The sequence below is a fragment of the Tetrao urogallus genome (genome assembly GCF_951394365.1).
Source record: "Tetrao urogallus genome assembly, chromosome: 1".
Lineage (NCBI taxonomy): Eukaryota > Metazoa > Chordata > Aves > Galliformes > Phasianidae > Tetrao > Tetrao urogallus.
Genome location: NC_136813.1, coordinates 166,701,628 through 166,728,446, shown reverse-complemented (window position 1 = coordinate 166,728,446; position 26,819 = coordinate 166,701,628). Strand labels below are relative to the sequence as shown.

General features: G+C 34.8%; 2 protein-coding genes across 2 annotated transcripts in view; one reads left to right on the top strand and one right to left on the bottom strand.

The window, feature by feature from the left end:
- Nucleotides 1–26,819, top strand: part of IMMP2L (inner mitochondrial membrane peptidase subunit 2) — a gene marked incomplete at both ends in the record, with an annotated part of 436,352 nt that overhangs the window by 154,912 nt on the left and 254,621 nt on the right. The gene's annotated exons all lie outside the window — the stretch shown is intronic.
- Nucleotides 15,040–17,166, bottom strand: LRRN3 (leucine rich repeat neuronal 3; the record flags this gene model as incomplete). The annotated part of the gene is made up of 1 exon (XM_079549539.1): nucleotides 15,040–17,166. One exon carries the CDS (start codon nucleotides 17,164–17,166, stop codon nucleotides 15,040–15,042), a length of 2,127 nt encoding a protein of 708 aa, XP_079405665.1.

Sequence of the window (26,819 nt, the reverse complement as noted above, 5' to 3'; positions counted from 1 at the left end):
TTAATATGTTCCTGAGAGCACAAGAAGATTTTGACCCTGGTTGGTGCTGTCAGTTTGAGCAATTAGCTGTAAGAATCTCAAAGGTAGAAACAAAGGTGGTTGTCTTTAGTAGCTAGCAGTTCTTTAGACTGCAGAGAAAAAGCAAATGATTTCGGAGGTATAGCATGATTGAAGTAAGGAAGAAAACTAGGCAAAATTTGTCAGCGTACATCAGAACCAATAATCCTACCCTGATCAATTCCTATATCCTGTGGTGATGACGTTGCAGTGAAAGCTTGTCTTGTGTTGGAAAGAGAAAGTAAATGTGAAAATAGCACAGAAATGTTTATAATGAAATATTTTGAAATCAGAAGCAATTTTTTTCTTAAACTATGTAGGAAAGCACATTTATATATATACACAGTGAGATTAATCTGGGCAATCCTCTGATTTTGTTTATGATAAATATCCCAAGGTTCAGTTTGTGGAGAGGCTGAACACACATTCCCTATGGCCAGATGCCCACACTGCGCAGTATACACATGTGGCCAGCCAGCAGACCAGCACAGATAGAAAGCAGTGTCGTTACCAGCAGCAGTGGAAGCATACTGAACACAAACAGCATGAATCGTCTGATCCTGTTCCCCCTTCTCTAGCTGATAAGAGGTTTGCTAGTGCTCACATCCAAAGCTACACACAACATGGTTCTTGAATGGCTAGTTTAATTTAGTCTGCCCTAGAGCTGTGTCATAGGCCCCAGTATCCTACAGTTACTGGCCCCCAGCCCTGCAGTCCCCCTTGAGCAATTGGCACTGACACCTCCTGTCCCACAGAGGTTGCAGTTCAGCTTGATGTTCTCTACCAAATAGTGCATGCATGCACACAGACTGGAAAGCTTACTTACACAAGGAATAGTTAGGACTAAAGTTTAATGAAACAGGACAGGCTGCAGTGATCAGGTAGAACACTTGGCCAGACAAACATACCGACCAGACAGAGGCTTATAATTGAGTGGACTCTTTCCTTTTATGTGTTTTATGTTCCTCCCTGTGTTTTCCTTACTAATTTCTACCAAATCCACCTGAATTCTTTCCTCCTGTTTTTCATACTACTACTTAAAACTTGCCATACAATGACACAATCCCCAGATTCTTTTTCCTCTATCTCCCAGATCAAATTTTTGCTTTGGGCAGTGACATCCTTTAGTTTGCGAAGCGTTTGGGGAAAGTTTCTTTACTTGGGTCACACTGGTGGGTTTCATACCAGAAACAATGGTTTAGTCATTCTTTAGTGGTGTCAGGAGTGCTCGTTTACTGTGCTCTGTTTTCACAGGTTAGTTTATTAGGGTTCCTCCACTAATTGCTATTCTTCTGATCCCAAGTAATGCAGGTGTTTGTGTTTAGTTTGCTTAAGCTGACTAAATCAGGTAATCTAACATAGCGCCTGTTCTAGGATGTGGGAAACGTTAGAATTTTGACATAAAAAAATTAAGAAATTTGACTCTTCAGTTTGAAAATGTTTGTGAATCCTCTGTATATATGAAAAAAATAAAAGCTCTATAATTGCATATGGCTGTAAAAATTCACACATCTTTTTAGCATGTTGTTAAGCGCCATTAGAACTCATTGGCACATCACGAGGAGGTTCCGAATGTTACAGACTTCCGTAAGTTAAAAAACTGATCAGCTGAATTAATGAGGGAAGAGTGCATGGAAAGCTCTTAAACGTGAAGATGCATGAAGGTCCCCTGGGTGAGGAAGTTCCTGTGGTCCAGGAATGGAAATAGGGTCTGGTATGCTGTACTGCCCTGATCCTTTCCTCTGTGTTAGGCATCTTCTGTTGAACTTTGTCTGAGACATAATATCAAGCTAAGCAAACTTGTAATTTAAAAAAATCTTTCATTGTACTCCTGTATATATACCTGATACTAACTGATTGCATTATAATCAGAATTTAATGCATGTGTAGCTTAGTGTTCCTCATTCCCGCTAGCCAGTCACAGTACATCATTCTTAAGCTTTGCTTATTATCACTTTTCTCCTTTGTGACTGAATGTCTTGATTTCTGCTGCATTTTCCATGCATATTTCCAATAATTTTCCACAGAGGATAGGTGAATTCTGTCTCTGTTTTGTTTGTTTCTTTATTTTTTATTCTTTCTTATTCCTTTTTACTTGCTTTTTAACCTTGCTAATGTTGCTGAAATAATGTTAATATGGAAGGTACAAAGTAAAACCGTTCCCCAAATAAGTGAAACTCTGAAATACCTAGCACTACAAAAGGAAGGATTTCCAGATCATCAAAGTTTCATACTTTTTTTAGAAGGAAGAAGGTAATTTGAATCTTTTTTTCATGTTGATGGATTTTAAATTTTTGTATTCCAGAAAAAAAAAAAAAGAAAAAGAAAAAAAAAAAAAACTTTTTATATCTACTTACTTGCATCTGAGTTGAAAGAAAAAAAAAAAACAACAACAGGAAACATTTATATATTTAGTTTCAGTCTGTTGCTCTACATCTATGTAAAATTGTGCCGTTTGGACATTTAAAAGGAACATCATAGTGACAATGATAGATATACATAAGTAAGAAATTTCTAAGAATTTTGAAAAAAGTAAAGTACCTTTAAAATAATGCAAGATCACGTATTGAAACAAGATGGAGATATTTTGCTGCATTATGAACAGAGTTTTAAAATTCAGGGATTCAAAAGGCCTAACAACCTACCCAAACTAGAGCTCCCTTGCAAGGCTGCAGTTATTCTGCAGTCTTTTGTATCATTTAAAAAGGAATAAAAGGATATTTCTGATCAAAACTTTGGAACTTCAGCTAAAATATTTCTGCTTCTGTGAGTAGTTTGCATCTTGTATACTCTTTTTTTTGGGAACGTAGTTCCTTGGCAGAATTACACAGGTTGGATGAAAGGTCATCTAGTTCAGCCTCCTGCTCAGAACAGAGTCAACCATTAATCAGATCACATTGCTTATTGCTTTTCTCAGCTGGATGCTGAAAAACCTCCAAAGTCAGAAATTTCAGAACTTCTGTTGGCAACTTATTCCCAAGATTATTTTCCTTATAATTAATTACTTTTCCTTTATCTAGTTGAGACTTCCCTTTTCTCCTTCTTTCAGTTCATGATTGTTGTTGCTCATTCTCCTGTTTGGCGCCTCAGTAATATGCCTCACTCTGTCTTCTTAGATACAGGAAAGATGGTACTTCTTTCTTCCAATCCTTGTTTCTTATTTGCCAAACAAGTCCAGTCCCCCCTCAGCCTCTCCTTTCAGGGCAAGTGCTTCTGTCCCCAGCAGGTTGGTAGTATCCTGTTGATCTTGTTCCAGTTGACTAGTGACTTTCCTGTGTGGGAGGAGCAAAGAATTGAACATAGCATTTCAGACAGGTGCTAATGTGATGAATAAAGAGGAGAAACCATTTTCCTCAGCTACTAGCTAAATTCATGTTAATACAATCCATTATACTGTCAGTATACTATGTCACTATCAAGGAACTTTAGCCAACTATCATTAAGACCCCCAGGTCTTTTTCCACAGAGCTACTCCACAGTGAGCCATTCTCAGCCTTATTCAGGGGTAGTCCATGCTAGGTGAGAAATATGCATGTCTTCTTGACATCTTGTTGGCCAAGCATTCCAGCCTTTCTAGTTCCCCCTAAAAGGCAGCCTTGTCCACCAACATACCGACTGCAGCATCCACTTCAGTGTTGTCACACTTGATAATGGTTTTACCTCCTCCTCCAAGTTATTGATAAAGATGCTAAGCAGGATAAATCCAGAATAGAGCCCTTAGGAAGACTGCTTATATCTGATCTCTGCAGACCATTAACTACTTCCCTTTGAGTGTTGTACATTATTGCACAAACTACCATGGATAGTACTTGGTATTTTAGCATCTTTCTACATGAATGTGGGATCCTTCCAAGCTAATCAGGTGTGGAGGAAGTGAAACTAAGCTAATATTCCTTTCTGTCAGACTGATTATGCTCAAGTTCACTTGGACCCAAGGTAATGAAAGCCTTGAAGTTCTGCATTACACTTTATGGACTTACTAATTCAGATCTCCCCAAAAAGCATCTGTGGGGCATCTTTATGTGTTCTGCTTTTACATACTGACACCCTAATTAGATTATTCAGTCTGCCTCACTTTCAAGTTTTTACTTATTTTTCAGTTAGTGAGAACTTCCATTGTTGAAGGGAAATAATTTATTTTTAATTGATGTTTTTCATGCTGTATTCTGTCTGCCTCTTGCTTCAGTGAATATTTTCACATATAGATTAAGTATATTAGTGTAACTTATATAATATTAAATCACTGCCTTCTATCCTTCCTCCTCTTAATTTTAGGGGTTTTGTTTTCTGTGTTCTCTCCTTGACTCCTCCTCTCACTATTTCTTTTTCTTTAAGCTTTTAGTCTGTTTGACAGTGATTGGCTTTTTTTTTTTTTTTTTTTTTTTTAATTGGAGTACATTTTCTTTGAGTATAACTTAGAACAAATTTGAATACATTTCAGTATCTTTTGTTATTGCCTTTAAAAGGATTTTTGAGTTAATCCCTTAGAATTAATTATTTTTCAGGTATTTTGAGGCTTTGTAAAAGCAACAGTAAGAATTGCTGTGACTGGGGCAATGTTTAGGAAATCACAAATCTTAATTAATTATTAGTGGCATAATAATTGATACTGTTAAGTAGTTTCTGGACTTTGAGCTCTGTCCTTAATTAGAGGCAATAATGTCTCCTTCCCACTGAGGTTTCTTATTTTGCCTAATAACACAGGATTAGCAACTTTCAGTTGTCACTTGGATGAAACCTCCCAAATGACCATACCTGTTACAGCTGCCTTCCTTACTTTAGCCAGACTTTCCAGACATGCTTTTTTTCATTGTTTGAGTGTTTATTTCTCTTCACTTGCTAATAAATACTTTTGTATTACTTGTTTTCCAATTAGTACTGTAACTTTTTTCTTGACATTTAGTTTATTATTGCTCATAAGATATAGGAATTATAATTTATCTCCTAAACATGATTGTCTCCTACAGATTTCAGAAGCTTTTTGCAGATTTTTTCTTTACAAACTGTTTTGAACAAATCAAATCATGTACTCGTCCATCTTTCCCATTCTTGTTAATTCTTGTCTTACTTTGTTCCAGACATCTGGATATGTATATTTCATGGTGTCTTCAAGGTCACTTGTTTTCTTTTGGTGTCCCTTTGTCTCTTAATCATTAGTCTTTCCCCTGCTTTGTCAATACCGACACTTCCAAATTTGTCCAAACTTTGCTTTCACATACTTGTTCGTCTCTTGCTATCATTAATTCCAGTGATACCAGGATGGGCTGTTAGACCCATGTCTCCATTCCTCTTCAGCAGTCTTTCCTATGCCTTTCCCCTGCCCTACTTTTCTCCATCATCATTAAAACTACATGTAGAAGCTCCTCCATTCATGCATTGTTCTCATATTTATTTGTTGCTGTTGCCAACTTGATCCTTTAGCAGTTTCTTCTGTTTGGCCTCATTCTTCCATCTTCTTTCTGGTTTGTTCTAAAATACTTCTATCATCCTCTGCTACCATTTATTTTTTAACCATTGACTTACCTATCATTGAGTAGCTACAGCTTCTGATCTTTAATCACCTTTATGGTGATGGCGTCTGTTTGAATTTTTAGCAGTGTATGATGAGATTTGTAGTCTACATTTATTTGTTTTAATTTTTTTCTTTCTTTCTTAGACTTTCTCTCATTTTCTGAATATTTATGGGATGGTTTCCACACTCTTAATTATTCAAAGATGAGAGAAAAGTCATTATATATAAAACATTTGAATGTAGGGGTTTTATCAAGGAGAATTTATATTCTTATATACATCCAGTGCAGTGGAATATTAGTTTTGGAAAAGGAGTAATAGAGTTTAGAGCCAGAATGTTAAAAAAAATAAAGGGGGAAATGCTGCTAGTGGGAGAATGATGTTGTGTGACATACAAAGATGGGGAGCTTTCACATTTAAGATAATTGAAACAAAAGTACATTTTCAGATGAAGGAGACAAAAGGAGGAGGAATAAAAGCTAAAGCCTAAGAAATTTTGTAGGAAGATAATTGTTAGTGATGAATAGCAGTGGCAGGCTCTTGCAAACTTTCAAGTGAGGAGGAATTTGAATCTGAGGGAATCCTGCATTTTTGTGGTATCCTGCAAGAAATTCATTAGAGTATAGCTTAGAATATATTGTGCAGCTTATGAATTTTGTTTGTTTGTTTGCATTTGTTGAATACAAAGAACATTCTTGTGCTGCTACTTACAATTATAGACTGCCCAATATTTTCTTGGTGGATATTTAATTATTTAATTCTGAAACAGATGTTCTCCACAAAGGATTCTATTTAAAGTATTTTAAATAAATAATATCCTTCTTTTCCCATTTTGTAGTAATTAAAAATCTATGTAATGTTTTCAATTAAATGAATGATGCACATTGCTTTTATTTTGTCTTCAGTAGAGCTTTGTTTTAGCAGAATGTGTTTATTTGTATATGCTCAGAAACTGTTATGATTTTGAAAGTGTGGATGAATAATAACATTATTTTCTTTCTGCTTTATCTTTCTAATAAAGCAGACAGCATACAAACTAGAAATAACTTAAAATAATTCTGGCACAAGTGGACATTCTACATTTTAATCAACTTTGTGAAGACCAAGAAAGAGATTGAAGTTTAGTTAACATAATGTTAATGGAGAAGAAAAGTCAACTGTTGAAGAACATTGGGGGAACAGGGCTGCAAAAAATGTAGGTGTTGCTGGAGATCTGTTACAATTTGACTGAACTCTCCCCTGTTTTTTTGTCAGGCTCTGGATGGTGTTTGTCATAAGGATTGTGGATCATATATCTAGTTTATTGAAAGGAGCAATTTTCCTTGAGCTGCACTTGAAATTTGCACTCAAATCCACAGAAGAATTAAGCCTTAGTATTTTTATTTTTTCACATAATTCTGCAAGAATCATAACAAATAACATAGAGAAAGGCACTTTTTGTAGGAAACAGAAAATATGAAGCATTCATGAAATAATAATTAAAAAAGAAGACTGCATGCCCAGACTAATGTGATTTTTTTATAGGAGCCAACAGTCAGCTAATGCTAAATGAATGGAAAAAATGTGAAAGGTGTGAGAAAGAGATTGATGTTCCTGGAAGGACTGAAAAGAAAGTAATTTTGAATTGGATCTCTAACACAGTGATTTGGACATGATCATGTGAATATGCATATGCTGTGATGGAAGAGAGTGCTATTTTGAAGAGTTTGGAAGTCATATATTTTATCCTGTCTTGACTATTGAAATCCTCTTAGAGTCATGGAACCATAGAATATTCCAAGTTGGAAGTGACCCATAAAGATCATCTTATATGTCTTTAGAAGAAATGGAATTGAGATGTTGGTGTTCATGTATTATATTACTTCAGGTAAACTGGTACAAGCGTGTATGTTTTTAAGTTTAGCTGAAATTCATGTTTGAGACACAAATGAAACATCATAAATGTTAAGAGCAATAGTACCATTATGTACATATTTTAAAAAAATCTGACAAGAATCTGCCCTCAAATTTTATGTCCAACAGCCACCTCAGGGAATCTGAGTTGTGTTCACATGTTAAAATACAGTTTGGTTAACTTGGAAAGCAGCATTCATTTTTTCACTCTGTTTTGTGTTGTCCGTGCTGTTGCACACCTCAGTTTGGTCATGGTACTTTTTTTTTTTTCTTTCCTTTTTTTTTATTATTACAGAGATAGTGTTATGTATCCTTCAAGGTATACTGAAGTTGCATTAAAAAGATGAATAAGGTCATTTCTGCACTGCTGTGATATCATTGGAAACCACATTTACTAAGTGTAGGTTCATTTTTGTGTCTTGATTTCTTCCTCATTCTTGCCTTGTGTTATTAGAAGAGGCTATTACTGCCTTACAGGCCCTTCTTTCAGGTAATCTTAGGTGACAGAGAATGAAATGAGTATGTTTCTGTAGGAATCTTCTGTAATACTCAGAGCTGAAGAGATCAATTCTGAATATCTTGTAATGAACGTGAATCTGTTCAGATTTGTTTTCCTTCTCTGTGTGAACCTGAGAGCTGTCTCTCCAACAACCAACAGTTTTGTCTGATCAAATCCAGTCTCAACTTGATTTATTAAGCCAAATACTATGGAATATCATTGTCACATTGCTCATAGGAAATCTGAGTGTAAATCTGCATGGCATCTAGAGTTAAAAGTTGGGTTGAACCAAGTTGGGTTAAATCAACCAGTATAGTTGAAAATAATAACTTAGAGATTAGCGTTATGTCACGTGTGGACATTTTGAAGCAGGAGCTATAGCCTTCCCTCACCTTTGATTTAGCACTGAGATATAGAAGTCTATCTCTTATATATATAGCTGCCCTCAGCATTTCTGTTCTCTCTTAAGCTCTAGTGGGAACACACAATGAGTCCTGCATAAGGCTAGTGCATAGAATCCAATAATCTGTATATCTTGGTATCTTTAATGGGTAATTCTTAGAAGGAATTGTGGGATTCTTTACTCTAGGTCTCTAGCTCTAGGAAGGTATTTCAGTATAGGTGTATTTTTTCCATATGCTTTCATTAATTTCTCTATTTCAGTGGAGAATTCCTGCTTCAGGAAATAGTGTTAGATAATCATGGCTTTACAGGACTATGTACTTTGAGAGGGTGGAAGAGAATCAATGAATTCAACCTGTGGGGTGAAATCCCACATTTCCAAATCCTCATATACCATGAGATGGTATATTTTGTAGAAATATGGACATAAATGGTCTTGGATCAAGAAACTACAATTATAATAAATATTTTATTCTTTGGCCAATTATTCTTAATTTCTCTTTGCACCTGAATACGTACAGCATGTAGGTTTGTGATTCCCACAAGCACTATGGCTATTTGGAGCACAGCATAAAATTGTAATCAACAATTGAGGAACAATAGCTACATAAGGGTAAAGCAGATGGAGTAGTTTTCCACTCTTCTAAACTATAATGTTGAAAAGAATATCCGCTATTTTAGGATCAGGAATAGGCCATCTGCCCAAATTGCCTGCCCTTTCAGCTTTACCTTATTCCCACATTGCTATCAGTATTTTCATCTGAGTGTCATTATATTTTTATGCTTTATACATGAGAGTTCATGTCAGTAGCTGATATTTTGTACAGCATATTTTTCTTTAAGAATTCCAGGTCTTTCCTTAATATTTATGTTTTGATATTCAGATATTTTGCTCGCAATTATGATGTTTGCTTGATAGTTTCTCTATTAAGTCATACCACATCAGCCCTTAGTTGCAGTGTTGGAAGTGATGTTTCAGACTAAAACAATAGTAGCAGGAAATGAGCAAAGGACTAACAGGGTGCTTGGAAGATACAGGAGGCAGCAAGGCAAAGAGAAGGACTTTGGGCTAAAAGGGTGTAGAGACAATGTAATCTGAAGAAAAAAAACCAATAAACTAAACAAAAAAAAAAAAACACAACAAAGCAAAACAAACCTAAGGAAGTGATTATTATTATTATTATTATTATTATTATTATTATGCAGCAAGAGGATTTTTATTTCTAACTTTCATCTTCCTCTGAAAGGAAGAACGACAGCAAAAGATTCTGTTGCTTTGAAGTCTGTTCATTTACAGAGTACTACTTCAATGTTGTTGTGGGCTGAGAATTAGAAAGAATTAAATATTTTTTCCAAAGGAACTTTTAAAAATCTGAAATGGTTAGTTCAGTGAATATCAAGTGTTCTACAGGAATGTCAACATTTTGTATCTGCATTTCATTTCATGATTTGTTATTAACTCATGTTATGTAAATACCTGCACAGTCATTTGGCAAATGAAAATGGAAGTTTTTCTTCCTTAGTGCCTAAAGAAATCATATAAAAATATTTTAATGTTTGAAGAACAGCAGTTTGTTTTTTTTTTTCTTTTTTTTCCAGGAGGATTCATCTCCTTTAGTATTTTTATTGAATAGGTCAGTTCTCCGTTTCAAAGGACAGATCTCACAAGACAGGATATGGCCATGTACTTTAATATTCCAGTTATTCATATCTTACCACATTTTAGCTGTAACTGAAGTGGAATTATGTGTATAAATGAGTAATTGCAATTATTTTGTTTAAAACCCAACTTCTACAGCAGTTAAATCAATAATTTAGGTATCTTTTCATTTCACAAACTTTGACATCTGGGTTGGATTTTGATCTCAGTAGCTTCATATTGTGTTCGCAGAATATTTCTACTGTTTTCATAATTCTTCTTGTTTTGTGGCTACTGTTGTAGCATTGTATTCTCACCAGTATCTCTTTAGTCTTTTCCCAAGGAGACTGATTCAGGTTGTTTTCCAGTGGCACTAAACTGGAAGCTACTCAGATTGCAGATTTTGTAGGTCAACCAACTAATCTACAAAAACAATTAGTTGGCAAGGTCAACCCAAATTCCATAAAAAATGAATATTTTTCCTACTTAGTAGTTTATTTCATCATCTTTCCATTGTTGATCATGTAACCCCAAAGTGTTCTAAAGAAATCACTTTTTTAATTTTTTTCTGTCATTCCCTCTTCAGTTTTATCCAAGATGTCTTTTGATAAGCTGTGTTATGATGAAGTAACATGTTATGATGATCTTCAGTAGACCAGTACTTTTTAACTCAGTGTATGTTTCTAGTTATCTAATTCATAGCCTCTATGAAAACAGTATGTGGTAGCTGATCTTTTTCCAAGCATGAGGTGAATTGTTAATCTTGGTTTGTCTTTAGTAGTTTATGCTTAAAGGTTATTCTCTTTGTTTTGTTTAACTGTATCCTTAAAAATGTCTCCTGTGGTTTTCATACTTATTACACACTTTCTGCTATGTAAAGCTTCCTGTCAATAATCTGATTTTACTCTATTCAGTGCATTTTTCTCCTCTGTTCTTCTGGAATCATTTAGTAAATAACTTATTTTCTACATTGTAGAGGCACTTATTCTGAAACATCTCATCTGTCTTCCAATAGCAAATACTACTTAACAGTTGTTGATCCTTGTGTCTTTTCTATGACTAGCCAGCAAAAGATTGAGGAAAGGATCTCCATTTATTCTTTAAGTTATCTTGAGTTCATTGGTTAAGGTTACATAAACAGAGTGCATTTTATTAGTGAATTTTGGAAATTGATTTTTTTATTAAGAGGGCAATTGCCATTTTTTATGTATTTTGTAGCAACCACTTGAAGTTGCAGTTTCACATTATGGTAGCTAGAACAAAAACTTAAATGTACATATATATCATCTTGTCTCTGTTAACTGATGGAATGTTGGAATTGATATCTGTAAATGTTTTACCAAGAAGTAAATGGTTAATCTTTCCATGAATAGAGCATTGCTATTTTCGGTGTAGTAGCTGACAGAAAGAGGTAAGGCGACTGAGTCCAAACACTGAATTAATGTTTTATGTTTAAGTACTGCTTACCCAGACACTGACATTTCAAACGCTGATCTTGCCTTCTGTTTTCTTTTGTTTCAGAGTTTTTGCCAGGATAAAATTAATCTATTGTTGTTTGGCCACTATTTTATGGTGTGAAAATTCTCAAATTATATGAGCTACTGAAAAATCTGTGATCTTGTAACCTAATGTAGGGACACTTTTGATCCTGTTCTTTTGTGCATTTTCCTAGTATTCCTTGAAGTAGCACTTTTAAATGATAGCTGATAGGACACACAGAAATAAAGAATATTAGTCAATTTAATAGTGATTATGGAGATGTGTCTGTATAGTTGTTTGGTTACCAAAGTTCTTTTTTCCTATGAAAAACAAAATCTCAACTTAATGTTGCAGAAATGGAGAAAGGAAGGTGTTGAATTATAAAATAACTTCCTCAGAGTCACGTGAGAGGAGGATTGCAATGTTATTTAACAAAATACAAATGCATTTTTCTTTTTGAGAGATAAATTAAATCGTTTACATCTGGGCAACTAGCAATGTTTCCATTCTTCTTCAATCTTCTTCTTCTATTCTTCTTCAATCAATTTCTTAAGATATCAGGTATATTTTCAGGTATATTTTGATATCAAGATAAATTACAGAGTGATTCAAATAGTTGTGAGATATGCTTAGTTACTTAGCAGTTAAGTACAAAAATTCTATACGCTAATGCAATTTATCTAGAAACAAAACAATTTAATGAGATGTTTAAATAATGTAGATATAAGTGGGGCTTACATGATGATGGAGGTGGGGAGAAGGATTTTCATGCTTGTGTTCATATTATATAAAACTGTGCAGAGCTGTTTCTGCCTGCAAGAGATTCTTGTTTCTAAGCTGTATTAATTGTGAGTTCAGCTTGTAGCTTGATTCAAAAGGTAGGAATACAGGACATACCCACATGTTCTTGTTAACGTGCACGGTGTCTGCATGGTGATGGCCCAGTGCTGGGTACTTTTTCTTTGTAAACTGCAGCACTCCATAAGCTCTGTCTATGGCCCTGAAATCAGCAACGCCATTTCAGCATCTTTGTCTGATGCCTTTCAGCATTCCTTTGTGCAGGACACTGATTCATCGTGTTGGTTTTCTTTTTTTCATTGAAGCATATAAAACCTCCTAATATCCTATTTTTGATGGTTTAGAATTAACACCAGGTCGTTTCTCTCTGCCTTTAAAAACTTTGAAAATAACCTTTGCACGATTTTATTATGCTAAAACTTAATTAGGAAAAAAGATATTTTTAAAACAAATGCCTGTTATTAAATAGCAGAAGGGAAAATGAAATGCTTTTTCTGTGTTATGAATGTTTACATGCCAATAATACTTTGAAATTATATTAAAAAACTATAAATATATGGAAAAAGAGAATTTCTATGTACAAAAGGTAGTTCTGCTTCTAGCTACAATCATGCTGTCAATGATTCCATAGAAATTTTTACTTTAGCCAAGTCTAAAAAAATAAAATGTATGTTATTGTAGAGTTTTAAGTATATAAAATATGTGAATTACTTAAAAGTAATGTTTGCCACTCCTATTTTAACTTTTTATACAAGCTACCTATGCATTCAGTGGATATTTAATTCCCTAGTTACAAAATTCAGTGATAACTTTTTTTCTTCATTCTTCCTGTTTGTACTTATAGTCATCAAATGAAATAGCACACACGCACACACACGCACACACACGCACACACACGCGCACACACACACACACACACACACAAACATATATATAAATCAATTTCTTTATCTGGAGTCACCATATCTTCAGCCATCTTAACGGTCTGATGTCTTTTTTCTAGAGTACTTGGTAGTAGTTATTCTGCAAGAGTCACTTTTGGCTTGTGATCAAAATTCTGATCAACAGGATTCTGAGCACATTTCTGCTTATGGGCCCAGTCTTGCTCTCATGAGAATTTTAACTTTGATATGAGTAGAGTCAGGTATTCATTGTTCTCATTTCATTTCATTTATTTCATTTCTACTAATAATGTTTCTGTCAGTCATTTACTGCTTGTTAGATTGTGAAAGCTGGTGTGTTTAAAAACTAGTCAGTTGTTGTTATTGCTGAAGAGAAGCACGCAGGTTTACAAATAAATCCTTAATGTCATCTAAGCTGTTCAAACTAGATTAGTTCAGTGTATCTATCGCAGCCTTAAGTTTAGACATTACTAATAACTGAATTTCCCTTTTGATTGAAGACAAAATGTTGGATTTATATGTTCTGAGTCTAAAAATGCATTTATTTTTCAGTCTTTTTGGAAAATACCAAAGTAGCTTAGAATGTGCTTTTATCAATAACTAACAATCTATTTCCCTGTCAGTCCTATGTCTCCTTTCTGCCACTCACAGGATCACAGAACTGTAGGGGTTGGAGGGGACCTCTAGAGATCATCAAGTTCAGTCCCCCTGCAAAGCAGGCCCACTACAGCAGGTTGCATAGGTAGGCATCCAGGCAGGTCTTGAATATCTCCAGAGAAGGAGAATCCACAACCTCCCTGGGCAGCCTGTTCCAGTGCTCCGTCACCCTCACTGTGAAGGATTTTCTTTGCATATTGGTGCGAAACTTCCTACGCTCCAGTTCGTGGCCGTTTCATTTCCCCTTGCTCTGTCCCCACAGACTGCTGAAAAGAGGTTGACCATGTCCCTTTGATTCCCACACTTAAGATACTCATTATTAAGATCCCCTCTCAGTCTTCTTTTGTCAAGACTGAACAGACCCAGGTTAATCAGCCTTTCCTCATAGGGGAGATGCTCCAGACCCTTTATAATCTTTGTGGCCCCCCACTGGACTCTTTCCAGGAGATCCCTTATCTCTTCTACCTCCCACATTAAGCGATACATAAAATACAGTTATTATTACTGACCAGTATGAGTAAATACTTTGTGAAAGTGTTTATTATGCGGGTCATTGCAGTTGTACAGCCTAAAACCATCAAAAATAACTTCCATGCTCCAACTGGCATTTCAGCAGGAGAATATGTAAGGAAATATTCTAAGAGATATTATCATGAGTTTGTTTATTGTCTAACAAGAGCACCCCAAATACTTCTCTAGGAACAAACAAGCCAAAAACGGTTTTGATTTTAATCAAAAATGTATTTTCCTCATAAAAAAATTTCACATACTCACTGTGTCTACTCTACAGAATTTGTCCATTTCATTACACCATGTGTCAATCCTAGTATAGCTTTCACTGCAAAACTCGTGGCTATTGTTTGTAATACAGCACAGGAGGAGGTATTGCTCAGTTCCACTACTTTTAAGTAATAGTAAAAAAAAAAAAGAAAATACAGAAAATGTTCTTGGCTACTTGCACTGTATTCCAGACTTCAAAGTCTCACGAAAGTTCTAGAAAATGAAGTTAATTGTATTTGGTTGGTAGAATACTCTTAGAAGCCTTAGTTAAAATTCTTCTCTTATGCTGAGGCAGTACATATTCCTATTTGTCACCAGCAAAGTCCAGGCATCTAATTTCTAGAAGGTACAATTTTTCTTGTTTCTGTTTTATTTAGCACATGTACAGTCCTGTGCTTTTTATTTCAGAAATTAAGTGATATTTATGACATATTGGTTGGTACGCCTATTAGAGTTGATTTAACTTCCATTGCTGTGCTTTTTTCTTTGCCCATGTCCCAAAGACTGATTAAAGGAGGATAAAGCTCATTGAGTGAAAAGGATTGTTTCTTCAGATAATTCCTTACATAGCTGTGTCGAACATCATAGTTCATGTCTCGTGAGATGCAGCTGTAGAGATACACCACAGAGATGACTCCCAGAAGAGCACCAAGGCAGGCAAGAAATCCTATGATGCTGTTCTTTTCATAGTCTTTCACTGCCGTATCTAGTCCTTTAGTGGTTACATCAACACATTGTTTCTTATTCTGTGGGTAAATAGTGGGAATATCTATACAAATTTTGTATTCAGTTGATGGATTTAGATGTGTAAGGTTATATACCTTTATATCAGATGGTACTCGAGCGCTCTGTGCAGCCTGAGAGTTTTCAGCTTTCAGAAAAGCAGTCCATCTAACACTGGACTTCAGAATTTTAGAACTTGTTTTCCATGAAACCAAAACAGAATTAGATCTTACATCTTTGATTTTGATATTCAAAGGTCCATTGCTGTCCTGAGGGAGAGAGCCATCCACTTTAATCATGACTGACTTTAGATCTGCCCCAACTAAATTTGTTGCTATGCATGTGTATAAGCCACTTTCTTTCTCTGTTACATCACTTATGTCTAATGTCCCTTCGGAATGAATGTAGTATTTATCAGAAATAGTATTAGGCAAAAGTTTATGTCCTGATGGCGTTATCCAGTAGATTTCAGGTTCTGGTTCTGCTGTTGCTCTGCAGTGTAAGGAAATATGGCTGCCAGTTTTTAATTCCAAAGTAGATGGAAAGCTTTCAGGAGCTATCAGAGGGAGACAGATTTCCATCATTTCCCGGAAGTGTATCTGTCTCACATTCTGGCCTTGGAATTCAGGAGGGTCTACACAAAACAGAGACTCTGGCTCCATGAAGCGAATATTTGTTTTGTTCATGTTAATCCAGCGGATGACGCAGTCACATCTAATGGGATTGCTGTGTATGCTAACTTCCTTCAGGTTAGGCAGCGATTCTATTGTACTGCGGTACAGGGCACTCAGTGCATTGCTGTTGAGCATGAGTGATTCCAGCTTGGGAAGTCTGTAGAAAGCGTTTGGATGAATGTATGATAATCTTGGATTGTTGGTAGCTTCTATTTTTCTTAAATCTGGTAAATTATCAACAGCAAGACTATCTATGGAAATCAGTTCAGGCATATTATTAATTCCTAACTCCTTCAGGTGTAGCATATTGCTAAAATCCCCCCTTCGTATTCTGTTAATGGGATTCTTATTTAGATCCAGAAATTTGAGATTTGTAACCTTTTGAAGAGCAATATGGGGCACTTTAACAAATCTATTGTCATAGAAGGAAATGCTTTCTAAATTTTCAAGGCCAGCCAAAGCATTATCTGGTATTTCAGTGAGATTTATGCTGGCTAAAACTAGGCTGCGCAGATTGATAAGAGGCTTAAAGTTCATATCTTCGATTCTGATTATTGGATTTTCTCCAATCATGAGAATCTCCAGATTAGGAATAGCTTCAAACCACTTACTGTTGATCATTTGCAGACCATTTGAATTGAGATGAAGTCTGAGAAGATTATTGAGGCCTATGAAAGCTCCCGGCGCAATCATAGAAAGCATGTTATGATTAATGTAAAGCTCTTGTAAGTTGTGGAGTCCAGAGAGACATTCTTCAGGGAGTTCAGTAAGTTTGTTTTCTTCCAGGTACACAGAAAGCAACTGTGGTATTTTTGTAAGATTAATACTGGCCACCGAGGATAAATTGTTCTGAGATAAGTCTAGACCAGTTAAATTCACTGGGAAGTCTACTGAGTGTTCAATTTTTCCAATATTGTTAGTCTGTAGAAGTAAAACCTGTGTGTCAGCAGGCAGTCTGGCTGGAAAATTTAAAAGGCCTAAATCATTACAGTCCACTGTCGGAACCTCCATATATACAGACCGGGGAGTGAACCAAGGTCTGATCTCACATATACACAACTCTGGGCAGTCTGCTTTTTTTTCTACAGCCTGTACCACTGCAGTGATAACTAGGCCAAGTAGAAAATTAATTTTGAGTTGCATGTCCTTCATTTTAGCTGAAATGCTCGGAAAAGTAAGAGACCCTTTAGTATTCCACGGTTACGATTTTGGAATTCAGTATGACCCGGTCAATTGATAAAACATAGACTTGCATTTGTCAGAGGCAGATTTCGAAGGACTTTTTTCCTGAGGATAAGTGATAAATTTACAAGCAACTTGTCCAGTAGCAAGAGACATTTTGTGGAAATGAAGGTCACTCTGTCCTTGATGACATAAAATTGATAAGCTTTGTGAAGATGAGGCATGTATAGATGGTCATAGGAGATTAAGCAATTCATTTATTTAGTAGTATTAACTTCAAATCCCATGATTGATTAGTGTTTGCAGGAATGACAGGATGACCTAAAACATAAGAAGAGGAAATAATTAGTATAAGAAACTATAAAGTTATAAATTAATTTAGCTATCTCTTGCTCTCTAATGTTAATTATTGCAAGTAAGAAAAGAAAATGACTGTGGTGCCTAGAGTATTGTAGTGGTATCCGAATAGCATAAATGAAGTTAATATAGTAATATATCTTTAGACTTGTAGCTTGTCATATATCCAGTGGAGCATTGCTCTGAAGAAAGATGAAGATCTACAAAGTATAAAGCAGAATATATCAGTGAGATTTTTCTACATATTTTATGTTCCTTTAAAATACTTTCTTTTTTTTCTTACAGTTATCACCAGAAGCAGGCTGAGTTCTGTAGGCTTTGAAAATGTAAACACTGAGCAAAATTCTACAGAGAATGAATACTTAACTTTTGAATGTGAAATTTAAAAATATAAAGAACATAACTTATATGTAATCAAGGGAAAATGAAATGATTGGATAAATACTCATTTCTTATGGTGACATACTTAGATGAGCCTCTGAGATCTTTAAACAGAAATATACAAAATTAATAATCCACTATTTTTATTATTTTCTCATTCTTTCTGTAGCTGTTGTTTAGGAGTAAAACTTCCCCTCCCCACCTCCTTCTTTAAGTAATAACTGGAAAGAATACTATACCTCATAATAAATAGGTTGTCATCTTGACATACCTAGTCTGAATACTGCCATGCATATTTTGGCTTCAATAATTTCAATTGCAAGGGATTAAAAAAAACAAGAAAAATGTCTTTAGAGAGATAAGAAAAAACAGTCAATGCTAGCAATTCCTTTTCAATCCATACCTCTGCAAGAATCTGAAATTTTCAATGAAGTTACAGATCTTCTTCATATCCCAAATGATAATAAAGATGGGAGTCTGGATGTCCTGAAGTGTCAAATGTGTCTTTTCTTTAGATTTTTGTTATCTACTTATTCTTTTTATGGAAAAATGTCCTATCGTGAGTGTATTTGTATTCCAAGTGATATAATTCAAAAGTTTCCATGTTTTATATTTGAAGTAGTATTCATTAGCTGCTGCTTTTACTTCAGAAAATAGTCCATACACTAACTTAAACCATACTTTATCTGAGAAGACTACCATATTATACACACCTGCGCCCTTTTCCCCTTTGCCTCTTACATCAAAATTCACAGTGACATTGTTTACAAACTGTAAGATGAGAATCAATGCTTCATAGACATTGATAAATAACTTCTGAGGTGTTGTTGGTATCGATAGAGAGAATTACAAAAGTCAAGTGTCAAGGATTTGGATTTCAGATTTCCTTTGCAGGCTCAGGAGGACTGGACATATTGATCAAATAGACAATCCATATCAGCTCAGAGGAAAGGTGTTGGACCATACTGAGTTGCATGAGAGTTGGGCCAATTTGAAGAACATTTGGCAAGTGTTTATGGCTTCTATGTTATATACGTTTAAGGAAATTTAATATTTTACTTTAAAAAAGTGAACAGACAATGTGTGAGGTAAACATACAGAAAACATTCTGCTGTTTTGAGGATTAATAATATGTTTTTATGGAAATGGCCCAGTTAACACTGAAATGTGAAGACACGCTGACAGAAATAGTAAAAATATAATCTGTTTCTTTGTTCTGGGAAATGAGATGAATGTGGGCTTGCAGAAAAATAAAGATATGTCTTGGACAACTAATGTCTAGCTTATAACTTGCTCTTAAATTATCCACCATAAGGTAAGTATGTACCTATTACCTACCTAATGTATCTAGAGTACTGTCCCATTTACTAAAGATCTCTAGGTAGAAATCATTCTAGGCCAAATGCACAGATGTGATTTATTATAGAAAAGGTAGGGAGGAAGAGAGGGAGTGCTTTTTGAGTCCTGTTCTCCATGTACTTTCTTTAGACACATGTCCTGTTGACTTCTGGAAATTTATTTGAATTGTATTTTGCAAATACATTTGAAAGTGTGGCGAATACAAACTGTAAGCTTCTAATGATTGAAACATCATTGGAAACCTTACCCGACTAATAAAACTATTGAGGTTCAACAAACTGCTCTGTGGATATCTAAGCTCAGTATTTAGATTTCGTTATCATGCTCATGAGTAGGAAAATATTCTGAGAAATAGTAATGACGTAATTGACCTGCTTTTCTGCTTCACACTGGACATTTGTTGTTGGTCACTGTGAATGGTTGGATGTGGACTGAGATGGAGTTTTAATGTGTGAAGTTCTAGCTACTTGATATCTTCTACCAGTAAAAGCATACAAACTACTACCTTTTTATGTACATAGTGCCAACATCAGTTAATATTTTAGTTTCTCTGAGATTCTCATGCCAAAACAGGAGAATTAGTGGACATGTTCACATCACATATTAGATGAGGCTTTCCACAAATGACATCAAAAAAAGATGTGAGAAATCCATGTTGAAATTCTTTTTCCTTATGATTTAATCTGATGTCTTTTCTCCTTCTGGTGAATGCTTCAGCTTATAAGACACCAACTCAAGCTCATGTGGTGTTGTAGCATAAATCTTTCTTATTTGAGCAGTTGATGTGCTTCTGCTTTGTACAAAATATTAACTGGGGTTGAGTGCCTTGAAGAACTGATCGCAGAATAATTTTCACTCTGTCCTTGCTACAGAGTCACTTCTGAAAGATTTTTGTTTTAACTAGTGTAATATCTAAGTATTATTTTATATGAGAATGACTTGCTACTGACAATCACTCATGGCATGGAATTTTTATTTGCAGAGTAGTATGAACAGCCATAATGACTTAGGACACTATAGAAAAAAAGAGAAATAGTGAAATGCACAGGAAAACTTATGTACAGTCATTTGAGTAGTAAAGCAGTGTTGTGGTCTTTTTGCTTCTAGTAGTAGTGTTGTGTGAAGCTTCAATAGAGAATGCTGATGAAGAGGTTAAGAAAATACGGATTGCTGATAAGTTTTCTGGTCCCATTTGAAGAAATCATTGCTCAGTATGATGTTAAAGAGTATGGGACTATGATTCTGCTTTTGTCAACTGATATGTGTCTGTGCTTCTGTGTGTGTATGTAGTTAATTTCTAACCTTGAGATGTATACAAACCATTTTGAACTTAGAAGTGAGCTGCAGCCTACTGTAATAAAATCAACCCCATGTAAACTGCTATCTTGCACTCAAGACTATAAACTGTAATTGAAGTTCAATTTCCTTGAAGAATGCAGCCTCAAAGAGATAATCGGAGAGTAAGCATTTAACTGTTTGAGACTTTGAACTTTGGGAATGCTTTGATTCCCTTTCTTCATTAGTATACTGATAACAGTAAATAAAGACCAAATTGAAATACTGTTACTAACAGGGATTTTCAGAACTTTTATTAATGCCTTCCAGTAGTTTTGCATTTCAAATATCCAATTTTAAAGGTACTAATATGAACAAAATGAAACCTGTCCTGTTCCTTTGAATAGTATTTAAGATATTTGAGATTTAAATACATGAAGGTTTCTTTGCAAAAGTAATTTTTGCCTTCAAAAAAACGAAAAAAAATGATTGAGAATATTATTTCATTAGAGCTCTTTTGCAGCTTTTGATGCCCATTCAGTATTTTTGATGCAATGCAATGGATTTATAAAACTTATGCGAATTATGATGCACAACAGAAACACCTGTGGAGGTGAGGCTCAGAAGCAAATGTCACCAATAAGCTGGGGACACAAGCAGCAGGAGGAGCTGCAAACTATAGTTTTGGTGTCTTTGATGTACAAATCTTTACTTAACTGCACTGTAAAGTTATCATGTGCACTTTGATTATACATGTTTTCTCTCATTTGGATAAAATGCTATTATTTGGTTACTAATGTCTGCAATTAAAAAGTCTCAGTGGTGTCTCCATTTAAAAATTATTCAGGATTACTGTTTTCCTGTATGAGATCTTATGTCATAAGGTGCTTAAATCTTTGTGGAGAGATTCCTTAAATTCTACTGGAAGACCATCTGAATTACATTCAGTCCATGGTTATGGTCTTATCAAATATGGTGTGCTTCTTAGGTTTAATGTATTGGCATGTCTTAGGTGGGCTTTGGTCACTGCTATTGACAGCTGGAGCCTTGATTCACAAGAGTGTATCACCATTATTGGAGCTGGAAAAGACATTCAGTGAATGAATAAACTGAGCAACGTTTCTCATCACTGGAGCAACAGACAGCTAAAAACCAAGTCAGAGTGGGCAGAAAGGAAAAGAAGCACGTCAGATTTTGGCAATCTTTCTTTTCCACTTCAGCAGTTAGAGAGACAGTGATAAAAACTAAAAATGCAGCAGCTACACTGCAATGTGCCCTGTTGGCAGTAAGGCAAACAGTTCACTTCACGAGGACCAATTTAGAGGTGGCAAGCATTTTGAAAACACAGCTGTTCGTACAAAGCTACCTTTCAAAAAACATCAACCCAAAGAGCCACTTCTCGGTTCTTGTCATTATAACCACTTTGAGCAGTTCTGCAGACAGAAATCCTGGTGACAGAAATGTCACTAACTAAAAATTGGGGATGAGACATTTCATTCCTCACTTGACTGTGGCTACAGCGTTATTTATTTACTTATTTTAAGAAGAAGTCGTGGAGTTACGCAGACTTCATTTGAAATTTTAATATTTTTCTGACACTTCTTGGGTGCTGCTTTCTTTGTTGGATACTCAAAATCAAAAAATGTTTTCTTGAATAAAAAGAAGATGCAAAAGCATATTTATTTACAATAGTTCGAGACACTGTGCTAAAATCTTTTTTTTTCCTTCCCCTCTTTAGAAATGTAACTAGGATGCCTTTGTTGAGGTATATGTGGAAAGTTTGTGACTGAGGTAGTACAAACTTAGGTTAAAACGCAAAGAAATAATGCAGTAGGCATTTATAAGAGAACCTGTTCCGAAATAAAATATTTCTATAAGTAAGCTCCACTAGGTGATATTGTTGTTGGAAATCATACAGGCTGTGTGAAAACAGAAGGACTGTCTGCTACTGCTGTCTGATTCTCTTTCATTCCACTCTCTGAAGCAAAGAGTTTCATGCAGAACCTCTTTACGAATTAACAAATATAAATTAATATGCTCTTACTATTTTATGTTGTTATAAACAGCTAACACACAGGTCTGCTTTAAAACATGAATGAGAATTTTTGGAAATGGATATGTTTCTGAGGTGTTCAACTTGGACTGCTGACATTTTCAAGTGATAGTTGTATTTTGAGAGCCTTAGGTTGAAAGCTTCAAAAATGACTATCTAAAATTTCTGGACATATTTGAAAAAAGTGACTAGGGATTGTTGTTGGAAAGTTGCTTTATTTTAAACATCATCTTTAATTTTCTGTAGTGGTTGATTTTTGGAACATCAGGCTTGCCCTGTATAGCAGCGAGTGCTGGATGTAAAGGAGAGGGCAGTGCTATTTGTATTTAACCCTGGAAGCAATTTGCAGTGTCTGAATAATTATTTCAGTGTATGTGTTTGTGTTTATTTTGTGAGCTTGTTACAGTTCCTTTTCATTATATATTTTTTTCTCCTTCTCTTTGAATAAATTTCCCTGACAGAAAGCTGAAAGCTTAAGATGGTGAATGTAAATGTAAAACAGGACAAATTCACGCACAGATCATTATGAGAGAAGAATGGCAAAACTTTATACGTCAGTAATTTCTGTGTATCCACAAAGAAACATTATGATCAGCTAGATCCAAGGGAGATTTACCCTATCTCGTGCACTAAACATGTCTGGCCCATGCCCCTTGTGCACTTGCTTATTCCACATTAAAGCATTTTAACAGATATCAGAGGAGATTTCACCATATACAATTCATTAAGAACTTACTGTAGTTTTATTTCTTGTATCAATATAAAAATTGCCTTGTGTAAATGTGTTACAGAGCATAAAGCTTTGAAAATAGACGTTGAAAACAACAGAAATATTCCAAAGGAGTATTAAGATACGAGATGTGATATTTTATTTTGAAATAACTTTTCAAAGGACGTGAACGAATACTTTGGAAAGCCTTTTGAAAATTTGAGGATGGAAAAAAATACAGTTCTGATTTCCTAACCTATTTCAAAGTGGATTAGCATGATTGACACGGAATGGCAGATGACTGCTGGACCACCTGCATGAGAAGCAAGGCATTTATCAATCATAATCTCAGTGCTTAGCAGAAATAGAATATAACTTTGTTACTGTTACAGATTTGGCAGCCTTTGTGGCAGCAGCATTGTGTATTGGAGCCATACTGGTGGATGAGCACCACTCAGTCTTGCGTGCCAACTCACTGCTGAACAAAACTGTGACCTTTATTCCATGGAGCTTTCAGTTTAAATACAGGGAAAATGACAATGGATGACTGAGACAGGGCAAGCAGAGAGATGTCACTATGACAATCTCAGAATATCCCAGGTTTTATTCTCTTTCCTTAAGCAGTGTAGTAACTTCGTATCACGATCCTGAATTAATTTTCCAGGCTTTTCTATTAGATATTCAGTCTGTAGTTTTTTTAGTTTTTTCAGTGCTTTTGATGCTTTTAATTGCACACTCCCTAGCTATGGGGTGACTGACCACTTCACAAATTTCATGGTCAAAGAGGACTAAAAGTTCGTGACATTCTATTTTGGAAAGGAAATGATAATTTTATTAATTTCATTTACCACCCTCCCATCTCCTTTTTTTTTTTTTTTTTTTTTTTTTTTTTTTTTAAATACTACATCATACATGAAATACCTACAAACCTACAAATTTGTGCATTCTTTTTGGGCTAGGAGAGATATTAGAAAATTATACTTACATGACACAATCAATTTCAGTTGAAAGCATACATTCCTTTACTATTTCTGCTCTAAGACATTGTTTATGTTCTAATTTCTCCTACAGCATTTCAAATCATTTTAAATTCAATTCAATTCATTTGACTTCTTCAGAAATCAGATATTGCACGTACAATTCTGACATTCTATCTAAAAATTTAACTCTTTGTTAGAATTATGTATCTTATTTTCTTCACAAATAGTAATTGCGTACCCATTTTCTAGTTGTCAGCAAAAACAGTAAAAAGATAATACATATACAAGAATTTTTCAAAGTATTTTGATCTTTTTCCTAATCTCTTTCCTAACCTTGAAAATGCTTCTCTGAGTCACGGGGTTATGTGTTGTTGTCATTACCAAGCAATTGTGTCAGAAAAATACTGCTGTAAGTTGAGACAGCATTGCATTAGTTTAATCCGTACACGTTCAACTTCTTTTTGACAGTTGTCATGTTAGTAGTGGCAAGCACATATTGGCAGTTACCTAGGCACATAGTTGGCAAAGGAACGATCACGTTCTGGATGTGGGTGAATGTACCCTGTTACCAGATGCTCCAAGCAGATGGCCAGAACTAAAGCTGAGTGAGACCAGTTTTGGCTTCATTTTCTACAAAGCTACCAAACCAATGCTAGGAGTCTGTAATGCATTTGACTAGTAAAGAATCTGAGCCAACATCAAGCAGAGCGTTTGGCAAAGCCTGCATTTTATATTTTTATTTTGTGGCTCTTGTAATTTAAAAGTTAAATAAGCCTAAAACATAGAAACAGGTGTGCTCTCATAGTGGTGTTGCAGTCAGAGAAAGATAGAGGCTGTAGTTACCATATAATATATTCCTTGTGAATATTATGTGTTGTGTTTGGGTTGGTTTTGGTTTGTTTGTTTGTTTTTAATTTATCATGGGAAAAAAGGGTTACTGTAATAAAATTAGCACAGTAGTAAACAAGATAATTTTAGGAACTGCAATTTCTGTTGTATATTTTTGCAGTAACAAACATTTAGGCTCGAAAGACCTAAATTAATTTAAACCATCAGTCTTAAATGGCAGATTCTTAATGTTTAAGGTTTTCACATTTTAGTTCATGGTATATTTACGATTTTGGATATATAGTCATTTTGAGGTAAATGCCCTTATATCTAAAAATGTACCAAACCAACCAACCAACCAAAACAAACAGTGGACAATAGAAATGATTTTGAACTACAATAATCTAAATTTTTTCAAGTGGCTTATGAATACAGGTGTATCAGGAAAATTCTGATACAGTCTCAGACTGTATTTGATGTATACTTATAAAATAATGCATAGTTTAAGATTTATGAAAGGGAAAAAGTATTGCTTGTTACAGTTAGTGGAAATTCCTCAGTATAAATACGTAAATATATATCTGAAGTGCCAGAAATGAATTTGGTAATCCAAGTAATCTTTTCTTTTTCATGGATTTTCCTACAAGTTAGGCTACATTATTTTTACTTTATAATTGTGAATATATGAGGTGATTATTTTTATCCTGACCCACCTAAGGAATGAGGCATTCACAATGTATTGTTCAACAGAAATGGATATAATAAAAAAAAATAAAATTCTTGAGGCAGTTTTAAGAAATGTACTGATGGAAAACAATCTCAGGATGCAGAAACAGACAAGGTGTTAAACAAAATATTCTTGTAAAGATTGGGATATAAATGTTTTGTTTTCTGCTGTGCTTTATATCCATTGGAGTGATTTATGCAGACTCAAGTTTCCTCAGAGAGGTACTGTCATTTCTGATATCAGAAAGTATTTTGGTTTGTGTTTAGTTTTAATTAAAGTCTCTGCTCAGCTGAGTATCTCAGTGATATTGTATGCAAAAGTTTTTACATGATTTACAAAACTAATTTTATTTTCATACCTGGAATTATTGCTTTTTTGCTTTTATTCATCAGCTCTAATCCACAGTCTAAGATTAACATAGTTCATTTCTTATTTCCCTAGAAGTGAATACATTGAAATGCAGAACTTATTTTCTTTTTATGATTTTTTTTTAATAATAAAATAAAAAGGATAGATACAAGTCAAAAATATAGCAACGCTTACAACTAAGTACAGTTTACCTTGTAGCACCACAGCTCAATAATCATATAATTCCAGAAATGCTATCTGAATCTTCTCTCAGATGTTTTTCTTTTCCTTTCACATTGTCAGGATTATGTCTGAATTTATAAACTTATTTAAACCTTTGTACCTCTCTGGCACGTATAAATTGAGAGCTACCGTCCCCATGTCCTTTTTCCCCAGTGTACAGTCCTTTTAATTATTCCTATTATCTTTAAGGAATTTTTTGAATTTCTCTTTAAAATGAAAAATTCACTCAATCCCTGACTCAATAGCTTGTCACTGAACAGGGTTAATTTATCTTATGAAACACATACGATATTGTCGCATTTTAACTGTGTATTTCCTTTTTTGACCTTCTGCATTTGTAAGCCAAATCTGACAGCAGTGATA